Here is a 19,604-nt window from a genome sequence, read left to right as displayed (position 1 = left end):
TTGAGATTTAAACACTTTTTCTCAAAGATACTGTAATGTCTATTGACAACAATTTCACAAAGGCTCTCTACTCACTCAACTTCTGTTTGGTTTCAGAGTTGTAGAATGTATGCAGTGCCTGCACTCACACTCAGATTTGTCCTGAGCTCAGAACAACAAGGTTTACATTCTGAGTTTCTAATCACAGCCACAGAAGTTGGACCATAGGGTTCTAATAAGGCTTTTTCTCTTTGGTTAATTTGTTACATAAAAACTACAATTTGAAAACAGATCTTGTTTATTTCAACATTTTGAATAACAAGTAGACCTCGACAGAGATTTCTTTAAACAGTTTATTGGGAGATTAGGTGTAGGAACAATGTGCTAGATGGACAAGGACTGAATAATTTGTATGTGAATTTCAGCTATATCTAAGCAACCATTTGAGAACACAGCCCTATCTTTTTCGTAACTATAATATAATGCAAATGTGATTTTCCCATATATAAGAATTAACAATTAAAAGCACTAAATAATGTTAGATTATGACTACAGCATTTTTTTTCTAGCATAAGAAATTTGTTTTCTTCTTTGTGGAATTTGTTCTGTATGATGTAAGATTGTAATTTATAGTATAGTAGTGGTGTTTATTACCCCTGTAATGACCTGGATAAATGACCAAGATCTCAAAATACTACATACAGAGAACTGATGGTGGTTAATTTTTCAATGATCATCTATTCCTTTGGATGAGAGAGGAAGAGAAAATAAGTCAAATAAGAAAATACTGGTAGGAAATCAGTGATAGTTTACAGTGATCTATTACAACAAAGTATTTAGGATTTCAACCACTCAAAAAGATCTCATCATTTTAAGTAGATTACTTGTCTATGTAGGATTTTATAGATCTTATTTTGATTTATGAACTATTAAATGCACAAAATGAAATATCATTTGGACAAGCAAAAATAGGCCTCATCGGTAAACAGTTATATAACAGTAGCTTATGCTACTTTTTACGGCAGGCGATAGTAGTTAATAATGGGTTCTATTGTTTTATGAAGAGGAAGGATGAAGAAGCAAAATAGAATGTACAGTTTTAAGAAGTACATCACATGGTGACCATTCAATCATCCAACTTCAGAACAGCCTAAGTTTTGAAATTCAGTAAAATGCTTAACTAATTACATTTTCAGAATATTTTAAACAGTGTATTGATGTGAACATGAGGAAAACAAATATAGTCTATGCCTCTCGTTTAAAAACACAACAGATGTGAGAGGCATTTTAGACATGATTTCTTAAGATACATAAGCTCTAGGGCAACCAGGAAATTTTCACCATTTCAATCTATGTAAGAATGGACAGAAATTCAAATTCCAATGTTCATGGCTGTCTCTATGTTAAATTTTCATAATCAACAAAGACTTTTAAAGCTCCATAATGACAACAAACTCACTAGTAACAGTGTATTTATACAACATAAGATTTATATATAAAGGTTTTGTTTTTGTTTTTAAATCCTGGAAGCTTGAGAACACTGAAAATGCAGAGGGACAGTATCAAGTTGCAAAGTGATAGGTCTGGAAAGGTCATTTCTCCATGGTTTTCACTAATGTGTGTGGATCTTTTAATTTTTATTTCTTCCTTCTATGTCCTCCTTATCTGTGTTATGTCTCATGACTGTTCTGGACCCCCCCCCCTTGCGGTAGGTCTCCTCTGCTCTTCAGAAACCCCTCGTCAATGCTCCAATACATTTAGTGGCCTGGCAGCTGGGGTTCCACAGCTCAGGGTGTACCATCTGACACACATCAAGAGGCTGAACTAAATTGATTTTTTTAAATAAATAAATCTGTAATAAAAAATAAAATAGATTTTTTAAGATAAAGGGTTCTTATTTTAAACATTACTAACTGATTAAATAGAACAGTATTAGAAAGCTCAAGTTTTTAAAGTGATGGGCACAGAAAGAAAATTCAGTCGTTTGTGCTACCTTTTGTAAGTGTGCCTTATCAAATCCAAACCTGAACAATTTCTCTTAGAAGAACTTCTTCAGATGGTTGTAAACGACGCACCTTTTGAATGTCGAAGCAAGCCAGAAGCATGTTCGCTAAATCTTTGAAATTTAAAACAAGATCTGATGTTCCCAGCACATGGCTTTCGCTAATGCAACTTAGCAAACCATCAAAACTGCTGGGTTTACAAGCATTTTCCTCCGCATTTTGTTGAGGGTTGGTGGGGGTGGGTAGAGGGGTACTGCTCTTGAGATATTATAATAGCTTCTGATTTCATAGGTCTGATTTTAATGTGATGGTACAGAAGACATCCTGCTTAAGCTCAGCCTTCAGGACAAGAATAGACTTAATTACTTCGGTGATGAACAGTGGCACTGAGAAATTATCAAAACTTTAGCCCTATTTCATACAGAATAATTGCAAAGATGGTCCTGCACCTTTTATTAGGGCAAAAACCACTTAGGAAGAAGGAGATTTAATATCTCAGCTATTTCAAATTGCACTGGGCTGAAACATGATATGTAAATTGTCAGTTCTGAAAGAGACTTTTGAAAAAGTATTTTAATCCATGAATTTTTTTATAATTATGATAGAATAACATGTAGATTTTTCAGACAAAAACATGCACTAAGTAACTTGCTATTATTTTTAAAAACAAAATCTTATAGGGAGACAACTTACGTAAGCTGCAATTTTCTAAGCACATCTATGGGCGTGTTAAAGACTAACAGACAGCTAAGGTTTTGAAAGGGCAATGTGATTTCACTGCCTCAGCTCCTCTAATTAAACTCAGTTGTCTTTTCTGGTCACTTTACTAGCATGTTCCCTATAATGACCCATCCCCCGCCCCAGTTAAAAGATTAAATTTTTAAGTAATTAAATTGTTGCCTGCCTTTGGCTATCAGGAAACCAACATTTTACTACTCAGGAAAACATTTCGTATCAACTTTCCTACACAGATGTAATAAGGGTAATTTTTAATTTTCCAAACTCATTGTAGGCTCCTGAAAATTTTCAAAGAAGCACAGAAAGGGAGGCATCTCCAACTATAGCTCAACTCTGTTTATATGCCCTTCCCACCCAGATGAGTTCTATTGATACAATGCCACCAAGTCTCAGGGGTTTTTTTAGGATCAAATTGGAGTTAGCGGAGTAGAGCCAAATTGGAAAAGCTTATCAATTTCAGTGCCATTTTGAAGCACCACAGTGAGTCTCTGCGTAGATGAACGAGTGAACAGTAAAGCTTTCTCTCAGCAGAGAAGAAAGACCACACACTCTGGAAGGTGGGAAGAGGCTGGGCGATGGAGCTGTAGTCTGATGCCTCTTGCCTTTCTGAAATCTGGTTATACTTCTGCATTTGACTACAAGAATTCTCAGATTTAACCTGCTGACAAGAGTTAAAATTCCTTTACTTTGTCAGATATAAAGCAGTCTCCATATCTTGACTTCTGTGGGATTCTACAGTCCAGTCACACACACACACACACACACACACACACACACACACACACGAAAGGCAATGAAAATGCCATAACCAAAAACTAGGGAATAAGATTTGCAATACACATAACAGAAAAGTTGAGACTACTAAAATACAAAGAGTCTCTAGAAATCGGTAAGAGCCAAACAAAACAATAGAACACTTAGCAAAGGATATACACCAGCAGTTCCCAGACAAATAAATACAATTGATTACCATAAAGATTTTCAAATTTTTCCACCTCACTAGTGATCAGGGAAATGTAATTTTATCATTTTTAATTTTGAATAACTACATTTAGCTTTTAAAATTATTTTTCCTAATTCTCTAAAGCAATGACAATGCATATCCCTAGAAACAATGCTTACCTGATATTTATAATCTTTATAACCTTTGATTTTCTTTCAGCAAAGTTGTACTTCATGGGAAAATACATTATCTATTTTTATTTTCAAAATAGAGGAGTATTTGAATGTATTTTGTGAAATGATGAGCTTTCTAGTATTTCATTTTACATTACACTTAAGTTTTAGATTATAAAGACTATTCAGTTGGTCCAAATTGAGTTGAGAGTTCAGAACCATGATTTTTGTTCACTGATGCAAAATAAATGTTAATGCTGATTTCAGTCTGACAAAATTGCAAACGTAACTACTTTTATTTTTTTTATCTCAAATAGACCCATAAATCAATTTAATTCAGCCTAGCTTTCTGTGGAGCTGTTATAAAAATAAAATGTTAAACTTCAACTGGAAGTGGGGTAGATTTTCCTCTAAACATGCATTTGCTGGTGGCATGTTTTTTCCACTTTTTCCATAACCATTATAAATGTATATGTGAAACATAGGAAATTAAAATTCTTCGAGAATCACTTATTCAGCTATCTTTCTCATAGGAAACAAGGCAAGAAAAGGCCGCGCATTTCATATAAGTTCTCCACTGCATGTAACAATGATGTTTTACATGATGCTGAGCTTAGATCTCTTTAAACTACATGAATGTGAAACCTGGCCTGGTTAATAAGCATGTTTATCATACTTCTGAAAGAAGCAGTTTTACCAAAGCCAAATGTGAATCCAAGTCAAATTTCTCTGCAACAACTTTACATTTTTCGCTTGCCATATTCTGAGGGGCTTTTCCATCGCTTCCATGTTGCTTGCTGATTGGGGAAGAAAATTCCGTGCACAAGTGGAATTTTAAAAATATATAAGCAGCAAATGTGAATGTGTGTCAGACAAATGAATTTCCAGCATCTTAGTGCTTGCTTCTAACAGCTTGGAAGTAAAACCACAGGCCCAGGTTGATATGGGTTTCAACGAATTCACCTGAATTCACATATACTTCATTTCCCTACTCCTAGGCTCTAAAGGACGATGACGCTGAAACAGGATTGACTGATGGGGAAGAGAAAGAAGAACCCAAAGAAGAGGAGAAATTGGGGAAACTCCAATATTCACTGGATTATGATTTCCAGAATAACCAGGTCTGAGAGGGTGGGAAATGACTTCTAATTCCATTACGTTTTCTGAAATTACCAAGTAGAAATTGAAGCAAGATACTTCTTAAAACATTTCATTTGCTGAGAGGGGAAAATGCAATTATCAAAGCTATTGATGAAATCATTTCTAAGTACAGGCAGTCCCCTACTTGCTAATTTAACTTCTGGTAATTAGAATTCACAGTATTCAACCGATTACATCTACTTACGGCATTTACTGCAGGCAGGCAGAATACAAATGAACCTGCAGATAGTCGTTCTGATTCTGACAGCTCCCAGCCACAGTCTGACTCCTACCCGCCCATCAGCCTGAGCTACAACAATCTCCCTTGGAATTCATGGAATTCAATCCCAACAGGGCAAGGAACTGTTGAGGTAAACCACCATTCAGCCAAAGCTTTTAAAAACAAAATCTAACTGTTTGATAAGGAATCAAAGATGAAAAACTGACTGCCTCCCGTAATATCATGATACTAGGTAAAATTCCCAGCACCAACGAGTTAACCGTTCTAGGAAAGGAGAAAGAGCAGCAACTTGATTTCTAGTGCTTGTGACTACTGCCCAAGAGGTGTTAAGGAACTGAAGGCAGTGACAAAACAATCACTCCTCCTTCAACTTCTCAAAAAGCTGTGAAGTGGCACCTAGATGGATGATAATATTAGCTACCTTTTATTAACCACATTAGAGGTAGCTCAAAGAAAAATGTTAAAAATTCGCTACATTAAAAACAAAAAAAAACCCTTCTATGACCCATGAAATTGCCCATGTCCCTTTTCCGTCTGATTTGTTAAATGAAAAAGCTAGATAAGAATTAGTGCAGGGGTGCCTGGGTGGCTCATTCAGTTGAGTGTCTGGCTCTTGATTTTGGCTCAGGTCATGCTCTCAGAGTCCTGGGATCTGCCAGCATGGGGCTCAGTGCTCCATGGCAGGAGTCTGCTTAAGGATGCTCTCTCCTGCCTCTCTGCCCCTCCCCCCACCCATGCTCATGTGAGCGCGCATGCGCGCGCGCGCTCTCTCTCTCGCTCTCTCTCACAAATAGATAAAATCTTTAAATGAATTAAAAAAAAAGAATTGGCAGAATCAGCTGAATAAGAGATCGAGCTCTTAAGAATCTTTAGGACAATGTCCTTGTCTGACAAAGGGAATTTTAACTCTGTTTTGCTTCACTTATCTTTTTGCATGAGGAAAAAGTGATACATGTTAATACATTTACTACTGATGCAGCTTGTGTTAATTATTTCATTGATGTTGAAATAACGATAAGAAATGAACATTTAAAAACAAACAAAAACAATGCTCAGCTCTGACAACCAAAGTCCAAAGTCAGTAAGACGGGGAGAGTTCCATGTAGTTGCAAGAATTCTGGGTGGTATTTAGAAATCAACAATTTAAATAATGTCTTAACTTTCTGAATTTCCAGACGGTTCCTCATGAAAAATGTACTAATATGCTCTATCATACTAAAAAAGTTTATTTGCTCAGCTTCATTACAGCCCTGGCTAGTTATTTCCTAACACATTTTGGTTACAGATACAAGTTTATAGGTATGGATTTATACACATTTATAAATATACCACTTATAGTTAATTAAATAGGACATTTGAGATCATTTCTATCCCAGCTACCAAAATTTGACAATCAGGAGTTGGTCAAGAGCAAAACTTCCTAATATTTACATATTCTGATGAAAATGAAGGTCAACATTAACATGTAACGTTTTTTCCAGAAACTTAACGTGACTTTATATATGCATCCAGTATTTTTTACTATTCTACTTTCATATTATCCAGTAGAAATCTAGTGGTATCTCATCCTTGTTAGTCATAATTTTTGAAACTTCTAAGTTAACTGGAGTAGTTTAAGTATTACTTATAAAGCATCTTTAAAAAAAATTGCACTGATTTTTTTTTACTCAAATATAATGGGTGCTTTTACTGTTCCCCTTCTAGCAAATATCAAATTTTTAAAAAGTATTTTATTCTGAGGATCTAGAAGATTCTATCTGATGAAATATTTTTTAATTAGTCTGCATCAATTTTTTCCAAGTGTTTTCAGCTAATCTGATTTATAAAATGGTTCCTATGAGTCATGAAAAGATAAAGTCTGAGGAATTTTTTTAAAGCTTTTATTTATTTATTTATTCATTTGAGAAAGCGAGAATGAGAGAGAGAGAGAGAGAGAGAGCACATGAGAGGGGGGAGGGTCAGAGGGAGAAGCAGACTCCCCGCCCAGCTGGGATCCCAATGTGGGACTCGATCCAGGGACTCCAGGATGATGACCTGAGCCGAAGGCAGTCGCTTAACCAACTGAGCCACCCAGGCGTCCCCTGAGGAATTTTATATATTAAGCTGTAATCAAATATACATGTTTGCTTACCAAAACTAGAAGTCAACCCTAAAGTGCTCTAAATGAGAAGCTTTCATGGCAAAGGGAAATGTGATACTTATCTCTCAAGCAGAAGGGGAGAAGGGGGGGTTAGAAGTAATTCCATGCCTTATCAACAAAATATCCAAAAATCTTTAAAATATAAGTTACCTAGGTTTAAGGAGTTTAGGTTATAGCACTAGTGCATTCCCTGCCCAAAAGAACACTCATTTCAAAAAGTGAGGAGAAAATAGAATCTTGTTTATTCACATTGCTATCTAAAGGCGAATTCCAAATACCAGTGGCAAACCAAGAGACATACTGTTTGCTTTACTAATCGTGTCTTTATAATCTGATGTCTATTTTAGCTATTCTTTGACCATCTGTATTTTATATACCTACAATCCAGCACTTTTATTCCTACTGTTGTTATGATGATGTCACTAACATATTGAGCATTAAAATGGAAACAACAGTCATTCAGAGTATTGGTCCTGGTTAAAAATTGAGCCAACTAGCCAAAGCGCTCTTAAAAACATGGTGGGTCAGTTTTACAAAAAAAATGAATGTGACTTTTTTTTTTAAAGAAAGTGAATTGCATTTCCACTCTATTTGGCTAAAAAGGCACAGGCTCAAATTTTTAGGCCTGATGTGAAAAGCTATAATGTAACCACATTTACTGACAAGTGTGGCTTGAATAACCTTGAATAAGAGTCTACTTTTGTTTCCCATGTGAATCTAAGCCAGTCTGTTGATACAAAATGTCTGATGACAGAGCATCTGGAAAGCACACCTTTTATTTTCTTCCCAAAAATAACAATGCCAGCCTACACTCACATTCATAAGTAAGACAGGAATGTATCACTGAGAAAACAGACATGGAGAAATCTCTGCTTTTGGGAAAGAAAAATCAGAAACTTAGTCACTTAGCATTAAAAACCATATCTGTAATTTTACATGCATTTATGTGAAACCGAAATTATACTTCTTTGACTCCATGTCCTAGATTTAATTTCAGAATAAATAATAACTTTACTGTAAGTTAAAATAAAAAGTAGGCAGCATACAAATAAAGGTCAAATATGATAGAAACTTGCTTATCTTATTTTTATCACAAAATATTACCCAATTTCTAAGAAATTTCTATTTTGCTGGTCTGAAGCTATGAGTTCAGAATAAAAATGTCCTACCTTATAATCAGACTTGTTATTGTTTAACAATTTATTTCCACTTACAAATCACGCCCTGGAAAGAAAAATAATGCACAAGGGCTTTTAGCAACTGGAAAGTTATTTGATTGCAACCCTTTTGCAAATATGACTTCCATATTTAACTGTAATCAGCAACCTTTTAAAAGCCTCTTTTGTGCTGAAAACCAGGCTTCCTAGAGCCTGCATCTGTCATAATTAGGTTTCTGAAGTCTATATGGCTTGCTTCATTTGCCTTCTGTGTTTAGATTGATAAGAGAAATAGTTTATTAAAAGCAAAGAGGAAGAGAGAGAGAGAGAGATCACAATATGCAACATCGCGAACAAGTCAATCTTTTCCAAAATGTCCACCAATGCTTGTGTTTGCTGTATTCTGTCTCTCATTTCAGCTGCTGGTAGGGATTATCCAGGCTGCTGAGCTGCCCGCCTTAGACATGGGGGGCACATCGGATCCCTATGTGAAAGTGTTTCTGCTGCCCGATAAAAAGAAGAAATTTGAGACAAAAGTCCACCGAAAGACCCTTAATCCTGTCTTCAATGAGCAATTTACTTTCAAGGTATTTTTTTTTTGTACTTACTAATAACTTTTCCTCTGTGGTTTTCAAGACCGATCTCATCCTGACACATACATAGACGTGCATATGCCCCTTGTTCAGAGGCTCACAGATGAGTTTATTCAGAATATTTAAAATTCTTAACTTCAGTCCAGTGAGGAGTCTACTGCATTTCGATGTGGTCAAAGTGAGATTCGGCTCAGCCATTTCAGAATAGAATATAGCCTGGAAGATGACGGGTCTGTCATTTCACATCTAAAAAGGAAGGTCAGCTATCGGTGAGCCAATAGACTTGAACATGTCCCCCTCTCTAAAATAAAGCCCAAGGAAGAATGAAATTATTTTTTCTAAGTCTCGAAGTTCCTGAAAATAAATCACAATCTCAGAACCGAGTAAGCTGTGTTCCACTGTTTAAATGGTACAAATTGGTTTTATTCTCATTGCAAAATTCTGTGTATACAGGGGCAATCCAAGCACACAGAAACCATTCTTAACCTATCAATAAAAAAGGATAAGAACCCCTTGTTTTTGCACATTTCTAGCATTTTCCTTCAACTGCCATCTGTTCCCTAGTCTTCTTCATCTTGTTGAAACACCTCAGTTGACAATCACCAAGAGAGATTCTGGCCATAGGATAATAACTGGACAGGAAAAGGTGATCTGCGGGCCTCGGGCGTCTCTGCATACACAAGTTCTGTAGCTCTTGTCTTGAAGTCATGCATAAAAACAGTGCTTTGGTAGCTATCTTTAATATGTGAAAAAAAAATTTACTTAAAATAATACATTTCTGAAAAATGAAAGTTCTGTGAATATGCAAGCAGGCAGATTCAGAATCCCTCATCTATCAGCCAGCCTTTGCGAAAGCATGTGCCTCATGTTGGCAAATACTGGGTATGAAATAAACGGATGAAACCAAGGGCATGAGTCATTTTCTCAAGCCCTGTTTCCAATTTCATAAAAGAGCAGTGTCTTTCTCTTCACTCTGAAATTTGAGGTTTTAAGACAAAAAAAAATCCCCAATGTCTTGTCAGTAATCTTTTCTAAAAAACTACACTTTTCTATGCCCAGAGAGTTCATTTAGAGTAGCAATAAAAACATTCTGAAACTACTCCGCTTATGAAGAACTAATCACTACGGCCAATACACCACAAAATGAAATGAAAAAACTAATAAAATACTGTAAATGGTAATCACAGTCATACTATCTGACTATGTTTTAAACTCAATTTAGGTCAGCGGTTTCTAACCATGATTTAGTAAGCAGATTCTTAAATTTGTTGAATTACTAAAGGGGGCTTTCTGTTTTGAGTTATTCATATGTTAATTTTAAAAATAATATATTCCTAAAATCTGATGAAGAATCTCTGTGGCCTCATGAAGTTTAATTATTGAAATTTTTAAATTGCCTATAAAATTTTATCAGGTTCCATTTTATCTCAAGAATGTTGATCAAACCATAAATCAACCCAAAGTGTAATATATTTTGATACACTTAAGAACCATGCCGCGAACCATGCCGCTGTTTCCAGAGAATTGGTTAATTTCACCAGTAGACAGTGTAGACTACGCATCTTGAAATGCCACTAGGAGAGATGATAGAACAGAAGCACAACAGTTTAAAGAGCATAAGCTTTAAAACGGAGTTCAAATCCACTTGATATGAACTTGACATCCCCAACCTAAGGGTTGCTTCTTTTCCTCAAAACAAACTCCCACCTGAAGGAGCTACTAATCATTCAAATAATATAGAAGTGCCTACTGTGTCAACACTGTGCTAAATGCCTCACATGGATCCATTCAGCCTCAAACAGCCTTGTGAAGTGGGCCCTACTATTATCACTATTTGGTAGATGAAAAGTGTGTAGTTGGTTCACTTGCCCCAGGCCCTTCAGCCGGAAAGTGGGAAAACCCAGGCCTGGGCCTGCCTAACTCCAAGCCCAGGTTTTCTGACTAATGGCATTTCAATAGAATCACCAAAAAAAAAAAATCCAGAGTAATTTTCAGAAATAAGATGAAATTTCTAAAGAGTTTATCCCTACTCTAAAACTCATCTCTTCATTTGAAATTCAGTTTTGGGAAGGGTTTATTTTTTTTCTTCTAAAATGGAAAAGGTATTGTTCCTCCTTTTTAATCTAAGTATTTTAATTAGATTCCCAATATATCACAAGTAAGTGACAAAAAAAACTTTTGAAAAACTAGAATTTCTTATACAGTTATGGTCAAATATGTTTCCTTCCCCCTCAATATACAGAGTTCACTGAGAAATGTTTGAGGGAGCAAAGACAACCATTTGTACCGATAAATAAACACTGATCAAAACTTCAATACAAGTCTAAACAATTTCTTAATTAGGCATTTCTACCCAATTACTGAAGCATAGCTTACTTAGATCGTACTACTTTCCCTGAATATTAAAAATGTCACTAATAAAAATCCCAACCCATAGCATCTGTCCCAGATCTATCTGAACAGCTGGAGAATTCATCTGTTCTGGGCCTTTTGCCACGACTCATCCTAAAAAGTGTCATACCTAAGAAGGAACTTCAAGATCTATATTATAATGCATCTCTGATATTCAAAACATCAATTTTCTAGTCAGTTCCTGTCAATCAGTAAATTATTTTAGGGAGTAGGTGAAGCAACTTGTGAATTTCATTTCAATCCTTTCTGACTCCTAGCATATCTTTTTATAAATCACTGCTCCATTCAACTGTGCCATCCAAATTGCTTGAAAGAGTTAATAGAACTTTTGAAACAAGTTTTCTACCCCAAATAAGCTATACCCTGAAAATATAACTGATAACAATAACAAAATATTCTACAAGTAAAACTTGCACAGTCAAGTGCAATTTGCTTGATTTATTCTTCTGTCAAATTCCCACCTGATCATTCTAATCATTCTAATGATAAATATTTAAGTGCCTACTGTGTGCCGACACTGCTAAATCTTGAAGTGTTTATAGGATGACTAATAGTAAGCCTCATTATCAATAATACTAATAGCTTCTAGAACTTTAGGATAAGGTGATAAGATGACTACGGTTAAGTCTCTATTTTCTCCCAAATTGAGCCTCAAGCAGTTATTCAAATGATTCCATTTTTTTTAAAAAAGCACGATTATCCTCATTTTGCTTCTGCAACTAAGTATTAAAATTAAACACTATAACCAAGTCATCCATTTTAAGCATTTTTGTGACCCGATTTTTATCTTCATCTCTTTATTTAGGTGCCCTACTCAGAATTGGGTGGCAAGACCCTGGTGATGGCCGTGTATGATTTTGATCGTTTCTCTAAGCATGACATCATTGGGGAATTTAAAGTCCCCATGAACACAGTGGATTTTGGTCATGTAACTGAGGAGTGGCGTGATCTGCAAAGTGCTGAGAAGGAAGAGGTAAGGCAAACATTAGCATTTCTAATATGACAAGCTGTACTCACCAGTTGCTCCTCACATAAGAACCTATTGAGAGACGCTCTCTACACAGGATGATGTGGGCCTCCAGCTGCTGACAGCTGGGAAAATAAGGTTAAGGGATTGATTGCATCACCTCATTAAAAAGGATACAGGTCTTCTGGGTCTTATTTGAAAGAAAAGAAAAAGATCTGTGCCTACCGTGTCTATAGATAATTCCCGGGACACAAACACACACGCCCACTCTCTGCTTCTAAAAAGCTTACAAAATGCCAGACACGCACACATCTACTTCTTTAAAGTGAAAAATCATCTTATTCTTTTTATCTTTCCACAATCATTTTGTGTTTCCTACATAGGTTATGTAGCTATTAAACAAATAAAATAGGACTTTTCCCTTGATTATGTCTGCATATCACAGACCGTTCATTGTTTCCCCTACAGATATCAGAGCATGATGGGTGGAACATCAAATATAATTCACAAAGGCTGATATTAAATCCATTTTTTAAATGACTCACGTTTTTATAGTACTCTTCACATTGTTTTTTTCCCAGTTTTTATAGTTCAGCCCCGGATTCTCCTGTGATTTAAAAAGGGAAGTTCAGTATCTTTAGTGCATTTAAACTAGATAATAATCAATTCTATTTGATTATGCTAGGCCTGCCTAGCGTTTTTTTGTGCAAATGTCTCAATAGGCCAATATCAGAAAGGCAAACAACTCTAGCTTCCCTGAATTCCTAAAGCAATTCTTTTTTCCAGCCATTTTTGGGGTCCTGACAATCCCTTGGGCGATTATAAGCCCAAAAGATTGTCAACAGCCTCCTTCAGTGAGGATCCATAGACCTGTGTCAAGTGTGATCACATCGGGGCCACCAGGGAGATCAAAGAGAGGCCCAAGCCCTCAGAGAAATTCAACCAAGCCCATCACTTGGGAGTCCTCTCAACCTAAGATTTTCTGTGACCAATGTAACTAAGTGAGGTTTTAGAACAGGTTTGTTGATTGCTGTACTGAAATCGAATCTTTCTAGTCCTCCAAAATTATTATGTAGTTGTAAAAAAGGAATAAAAGGTATTTGAGTTGAGCTCTGCTTTCCTTTTGGAAAGAAAGATATATAACTTAACCAAATATGTTAGTCAAAATTAGATTCGTGAATATTGAAATCAATTCAGCCCCACTGTGGGTATTATTCAAAACCCACCCAAGGGTAATATTGAGTTTGTAAATTTTGTTATTTTTATAATAGTTCTTCTCTTTGAGTGAACTAGTATCAATATTAAATCCAAGATCTGTTTGAAAAGAATCACTTGATCATAACGTTTCTAATTATTGAAGAAAGTAATGAGCTATTTCATTGAATTTTTTTATTTGACTGAAATATTTTACTTTGTATGTTCCTTGCAGTTGGGGTACAAAGTGGGACTGTAACAAATATTCATTAATGGCAAGGTTTTTATTAGTTAACTGGTTAATGGTTAACTTGTTGGTTGAGTATCAAAATATGACCCACTCATGCTTCACAATGCCTACCTGTCCAGAGTTCATACTCCCCACCTTCACCTGATAACTACCAAGCGGTATGGTATTCCAAGATCACACTTACTTGAGTTTCTGAAAAGTTGGCAAATATTTTTGCCTGAGTTCAGAAAATGTTTAGAAAAAAAATAGAAAGAAAGAGAGAGAGAGAGAGAGAGAGAGAGAGAGAGAAAGAAAGAAAGAAAGAAAGAAAGAAAGAAAGAAAGAAAGAAAGAAAGAAAGAAAGAAAGAAAGAAAAAGAAAGAAAATATAAAAGCCATCAAGCAGTTTTCCTCTTTCAGAAATTCTTTGAATATGGGCAGAGTTTGAGACTTGACAGTAAGCTGACAGGCTTGACTCTAGAATCTAAAAGAGTAGATAGACTGCCCAAAAAGAATCAAATTTTGCTTCTCACTCTCTGACTTGCCCTCTTTCTCTCTCTTCTGTTTCTTTCTTCTTCCATGTATTCTCTCCCTAAGAAAAAAATATGTGGATATTTACTATATATTGCTACATTTCTGGAACTGTGTAGGTACTAAACAAAGTGAAACAGGTAGACACTGCTCCTGCTTTCATGGTATATGGTGTGGTCTCCTTTTCGTCCTCATGCCAATCTTTGCTTTGCTTACTGTCAGTGACCCTGGTTTCTGGAAATAGTCCTGTCTGGAAAGTCAAACACTCCTGGGTTTCAATTCTGATGAGTCCATTTACCAGCTCAGAGAACTTGGACATGTCACTTAAGCTCTCTAAAATTCAGTCTGTTGATCCAGAAAGTGGTTTACCATTATCTACCCCTTGTCTTACAGATTAAGTAGGATAGAGTATAAAATGCCTAGTATAGAGCCTGGTATATGTAAGTGTCCGATAAGCAAGAGATCTCCCATTCTTTCTTCTTGGCCAATCTTTTTTGTGTTCTTTCACTTTGTTTTTACCTCCCTATTCATTGTGGCCTTTTCCCTCTATCCAAATCTACTTCTCTTTTTCTCATCACCATTGTATTTACTGAATGTCTCTGCAAGTTTTTAATGGTAAATAATTCTACAACTACATTTTTAAACTCTTGAGCCTTTCCTCTTTGATATCAATTTAGGAATAGTAATTTTTGGTTTGAAGTTGAGGGACTATTTCCTTTTATCATGATATAGGAAGCCTCATAAAACAGATGTCTAGTTTATGAACTATCTCCACATGACTAGAACCCGGTATAAAGTTCCTCATAATAAATGAAGTAAGATTCCAATCACGTTCTTGTACCTAAATAAGTACTTATTCTCACTGATATATGCTCTATTTATTTTCATGCTACCGTCCATTAACCACAGAAAATTATAGCTGTGTGAATAAATTGTAGTCTCAAATTGACTTTGGTTCTCACAATTTTAAAGATATTGTTTTTTCCATTTTACATCAACATTCTGTTCATGATTTTCATTTTCCTTTTATCTAACAGTATTAAGTGTTGTTTTAAATATAATGAGTGAGGGGCGCCTGAGTGGCTCAGTTGGTTAAACGATTGCCTTCAGCTCAGGTCATGATCCTGGAGTCCCGGGATCGAGTTCCGCATCGGGCTCCCTGCTCAGCGGGAAGTCTGCTTCTCCCTCTGACCCCCCCCCCCTCATGTGCTCTCTCTCTCTCTCTCTCTCATTCTCTCTCTTTCAAATAAATAAAATCTTTAAAAAAAGAAATAGAATGAGTGAAATATATCTATGAACGTGGCGGGGGGGAGGAATTCAAGAAACAGCTTTGGAATCTAGAAACTGAACCATTCATCACAGTAGGTTAAATCCAACCCACTGAGATCCAACCCTGTTATTTTGGCTTTGTTGCCAGAAAGTAAAAAATTATAAAAGTCATAAAATAATGAAGCAATTATGTAAGTTAAAATTTTGTTATTTTAGTGATCAACGAAATGTGCAAGCAATTTAGGGAGAAAAAAAATGGAAGTAGCCTTATCTGGAAGTTACCAAGCACATGTTGAAAATGTAAAGGTGTTTGAAAGAGAGAAACTATGCCAGGAAGAGCCCTAACAAGCACACGGCTCCCACTGTTAGATTCCAGCCCCTAGGAAAAGCATCTCTGACCAGGTTTCTATTCTGACTTGATAAATTTCTATGACACAATCAAAGCCATCTTACTGGTTTAAGTTCACTCAAGTTCTCTCTCCTTCCACCTCCCAACAGATGAAGATGGAATTTGACTTTACAGACCACTAGACCTTTTTCTTTCTTTTGTTTCTTTAAAACAGAAATGTATATCCTCTGAGTGGAGAGACAGTAACATAAAGCTTTTCCTTATTTTCCCTTTTTTAGTATGGGGCCTCAAAAATCATCCTTTTGCAAAAGGTTTTTAATCACCCATTTGCAAAAGATTTCTACTGTGTATAACCCCAGGCTATGTTTTTGAGATTTTCTTTTTAATCATTCAAAAAATATTGATGCCGCCCACAGGTCAAACCTGAACCCAGCCTTCCTACTTTTACAATAGTCCATTAAAGCGATACATCTACTTACTTACTTCAAATGTTACAATCAATGGCTATAATTCCATTTTTCTTTTTAAATTTTATTTATGATTTTAGAAATTGTCTCAGTTCTGCACCCCAGCATCAGATATATTTTTAAAGCACTGAGATCCTCCTTTTATTTTTTTTAGCATTTTATCCCTAATTTTTTTATGTATTTTTAGCATTTTGTCCCTAATTTATGTATTTTTAACCTCTACTACTACTTATCTCTAAAGACAGCATAAGAAATAGATACTACCAGAAAACAACTGAGCCTTTATTTTATTTTTGATCATATCTGTCTATGACTTTACCAGTGCTGGGTTTTGTTTTTTTTTTTCCTCCATTAGAGAATAAGTCTATCACCTCTGGTTTGTGTAGAATTCGTTAAAGAGTAATTTTTAAATGAGATTCTGTAATCCAGTGCAAATGGAAAAAAAAATTGATTGCTGAATTAAAGCTAGTTGGGACATAATTTAATTAGTACCCAAGCAGAAGGGAAGAGAAACTACTTTAGTGTCTTAATAGAAAATCAATTTTGCAACAAAATTTCACATTTTTAAGCCTAATTAGAAAAACATTTACTTCACAGAAAATCATTTGGACAATACATATTCAGTCAAATGGCAAAAGTTGTTCAGCCTCCAATGGTCAATTACTTGATATTTCTTTGGAATGGGTTAAAGTCGTTATTCCTTGTGACATCTTTTATTTCCAAAGATCATAAAAGAACCGATGTTATTTCTAAGTATACTTAGCAGTCAGACGATAAGTCATACCCTCTGAGAATCTCTGCACAACAAATCAATGCCCTGAATGGAAATCCTCACAAGAGGTTAACTGGTGGAATTTTAAACATGGATGCCAAAAAGAACCTTCCTTGTCATTCACAATCTATCACATTAGAGAAATCCAACAAAGACACTTATTTTGATCCATAACTTTACAGAAAGTTATATTTATTTGTATTTGTTTCCTTGTTCCTTGCCTGTCTTTTCCCGCAAGACTATAAGCTCCATCCCAGTGGCGGCCGTACCTATTGGTCCCCACCATGAAACCACGTTTGATCACAGAGGCAAGCACACAGTAGGTGTGCAAAAAATATTTTTGCTTGAAGGAATGGGGGAAGATGTTTATTATACTGTGAGATATTTCAAAATTCCCTTTTTAAAGTCCATATCGGCGCGCCTGGGTGGCTCAGTTGGTTAAGCGACTGCCTTCGGCTCAGGTCATGATCCTGGAGTCCCGGGATCGAGTCCCACATCGGGCTCCCCCTGCTATGCGGGGACCCTGCTTCTCCCTCTGCCTCTGCCTGCCACTCCCCCTGCTTGTGTGCTCGCTAGAACGCGCGCTCTCTCTCTCTCTCTCTCTCTCTCTCAAATAAAGAAATAAATCTTTAAAAACCTTTAAAAAAAACAAATGAAGTCCATATTAACAACAGTAATTCTGTTCTTGTTTTATAAATTCATTAAAACTTACTTTAAAAAAAAAAAAACTTACTTTAACTTCTCTACCTAAGCTATAAACACAAATAATAACAGCTACCCTTCCCTGAGAGTCTACTGTGGGCCAACAAAAATAATTCTCACAACATTCTTTTAAATTGGATTATATCTGTTTTACAAAATGAAGGGATAAGACCTGAAGCCCAGGAAAGTCTGAGACAAGTGTCCAAGTTCAGACAATCCATGCCAGAGCCAAAATTCAAACACAGGTCTAAAGCCCACGCTGGTTTCTACTTAACCACACCGTCTTCATTAGACGATCTTTTTCAGTCTTTTCAGCCCCCAAAATATAGCTGTAAACTCAATTTAAATGCACCAACAAAAAACCAACTGATGGGAACTAGTTTTTCTCAGCTTTGACTTATTTTTTCAGCGTCTTCACATTTGGTCAGTTTGCTTTGACAACTTGCAACTGGTTAAAGTCTACATATATATTTTCCCTCTCAAATATTATAATACATTGCAAATGCATGTAACATAGCAAAAAGAAAAAAAAACAACTCTGGCATTTTGTTTCTTCTTAATACTTCATAAATACTCAGCATGAATTCCTGCCCAAGATACAAAGCCTTCAAATGCAAAGGCACAAATGTGTTATTATTCACTCATGAGTACTGATGAACTTAATGAAGGCAGAAGGATTTCTCTTTCATTTAAAAAAAAAAAGTAGAATATAAATTCCCATCCATTCATTTAAAATATATTAAATATCTGTGAATTTAGTATATAAAAGTATATTGTAAAGTATATGAAGTATACAAAACAGAAAATTAAGACTCACATATGGGAAGTAGCAATAATGGTAACAAAACTTTATAATGCAAAATAACCAAAGCTTCCAGAAGAGCAGAGTAAGAAGTATAAATTCAAATGTACTGTATGTTTTAAGAAGAAAAGGTATGGACAGGGAGGCTCCACTGAAGACTTGAAAAAAGTGAACCAGTCTTTAAGACAGAGAATTTGAATAGGTAGAAAGAAATGGAGAATGCCTCCCAGAAGGGAAAAAAAAAATCAGCACAAGCAAGTTTACAGAGCTGAGACTGCCAATAACAGGCCTAGCCCAGAGTGGAGTGAAAGCTTGAACAGATACCCTGCGATTGGGATAAAGGAGACAGAATGAAGTTGTGGGGGGACAGTTTGTCCCTTAAATATCAGATGGATGAATCTAGACTCAGGTCACCAAGTGAACCTTGTTCTTCCCAAGGACAAGAGTTGGACGAGAAAGACCAAACCCACATCTACGCCAAACACTCTACTAACTGCTTCTCTCACATTATTTCATGTACTTCTCGAGGCAGTCCTGTGGGGTAACTCTTCTTATCTCTATTCCACATATTAGAAAACATAATTTGCCCAGTGCCACCCAGAAAACAAGCAACAGAGCACAAATTTAGACTCAGGTCTACCTGAATCACAAGCCCATTTTTCTCTCTCCTCTGCCATATAGCCACTCGGTTGACTGAAGCTCAGTGAGTACAAGGATGCTGTCTCATTCACCTTATCTCGAGAGCCTATCACTGTGCCTGGAACACCCACAGTGCTTAATATTTCCAAGTGAATTGAACAAATT

At 36.0% G+C, this 19,604-nt stretch overlaps 1 protein-coding gene across 4 annotated transcripts in view; it reads left to right on the top strand.

Moving 5' to 3' along the window:
• The window catches only part of SYT1 (synaptotagmin 1), a 522,467-nt gene that overhangs the window by 371,969 nt on the left and 130,894 nt on the right, over positions 1-19,604 (top strand). For 3 of the 4 annotated variants that reach the window (XM_027594828.2, XM_027594825.2, XM_027594827.2), the window contains 3 exons: positions 4,835-4,957; positions 8,934-9,101; positions 12,325-12,492. In XM_027594828.2, coding sequence (XP_027450629.1) covers positions 4,835-4,957; positions 8,934-9,101; positions 12,325-12,492 — 459 coding nt within the window. The remainder of the gene's footprint in view (positions 1-4,834; positions 4,958-8,933; positions 9,102-12,324; positions 12,493-19,604) is intronic. The other variant, XM_027594829.2, reaches the window with a different exon arrangement.

Source organism: Zalophus californianus, chromosome 9, assembly GCF_009762305.2.
Source record: "Zalophus californianus isolate mZalCal1 chromosome 9, mZalCal1.pri.v2, whole genome shotgun sequence".
Taxonomy (NCBI): Eukaryota; Metazoa; Chordata; class Mammalia; order Carnivora; family Otariidae; genus Zalophus; species Zalophus californianus.
The sequence above is the reverse complement of the archived record's forward strand: the minus strand, read 5'-3'. Positions and strand labels throughout refer to the sequence as shown.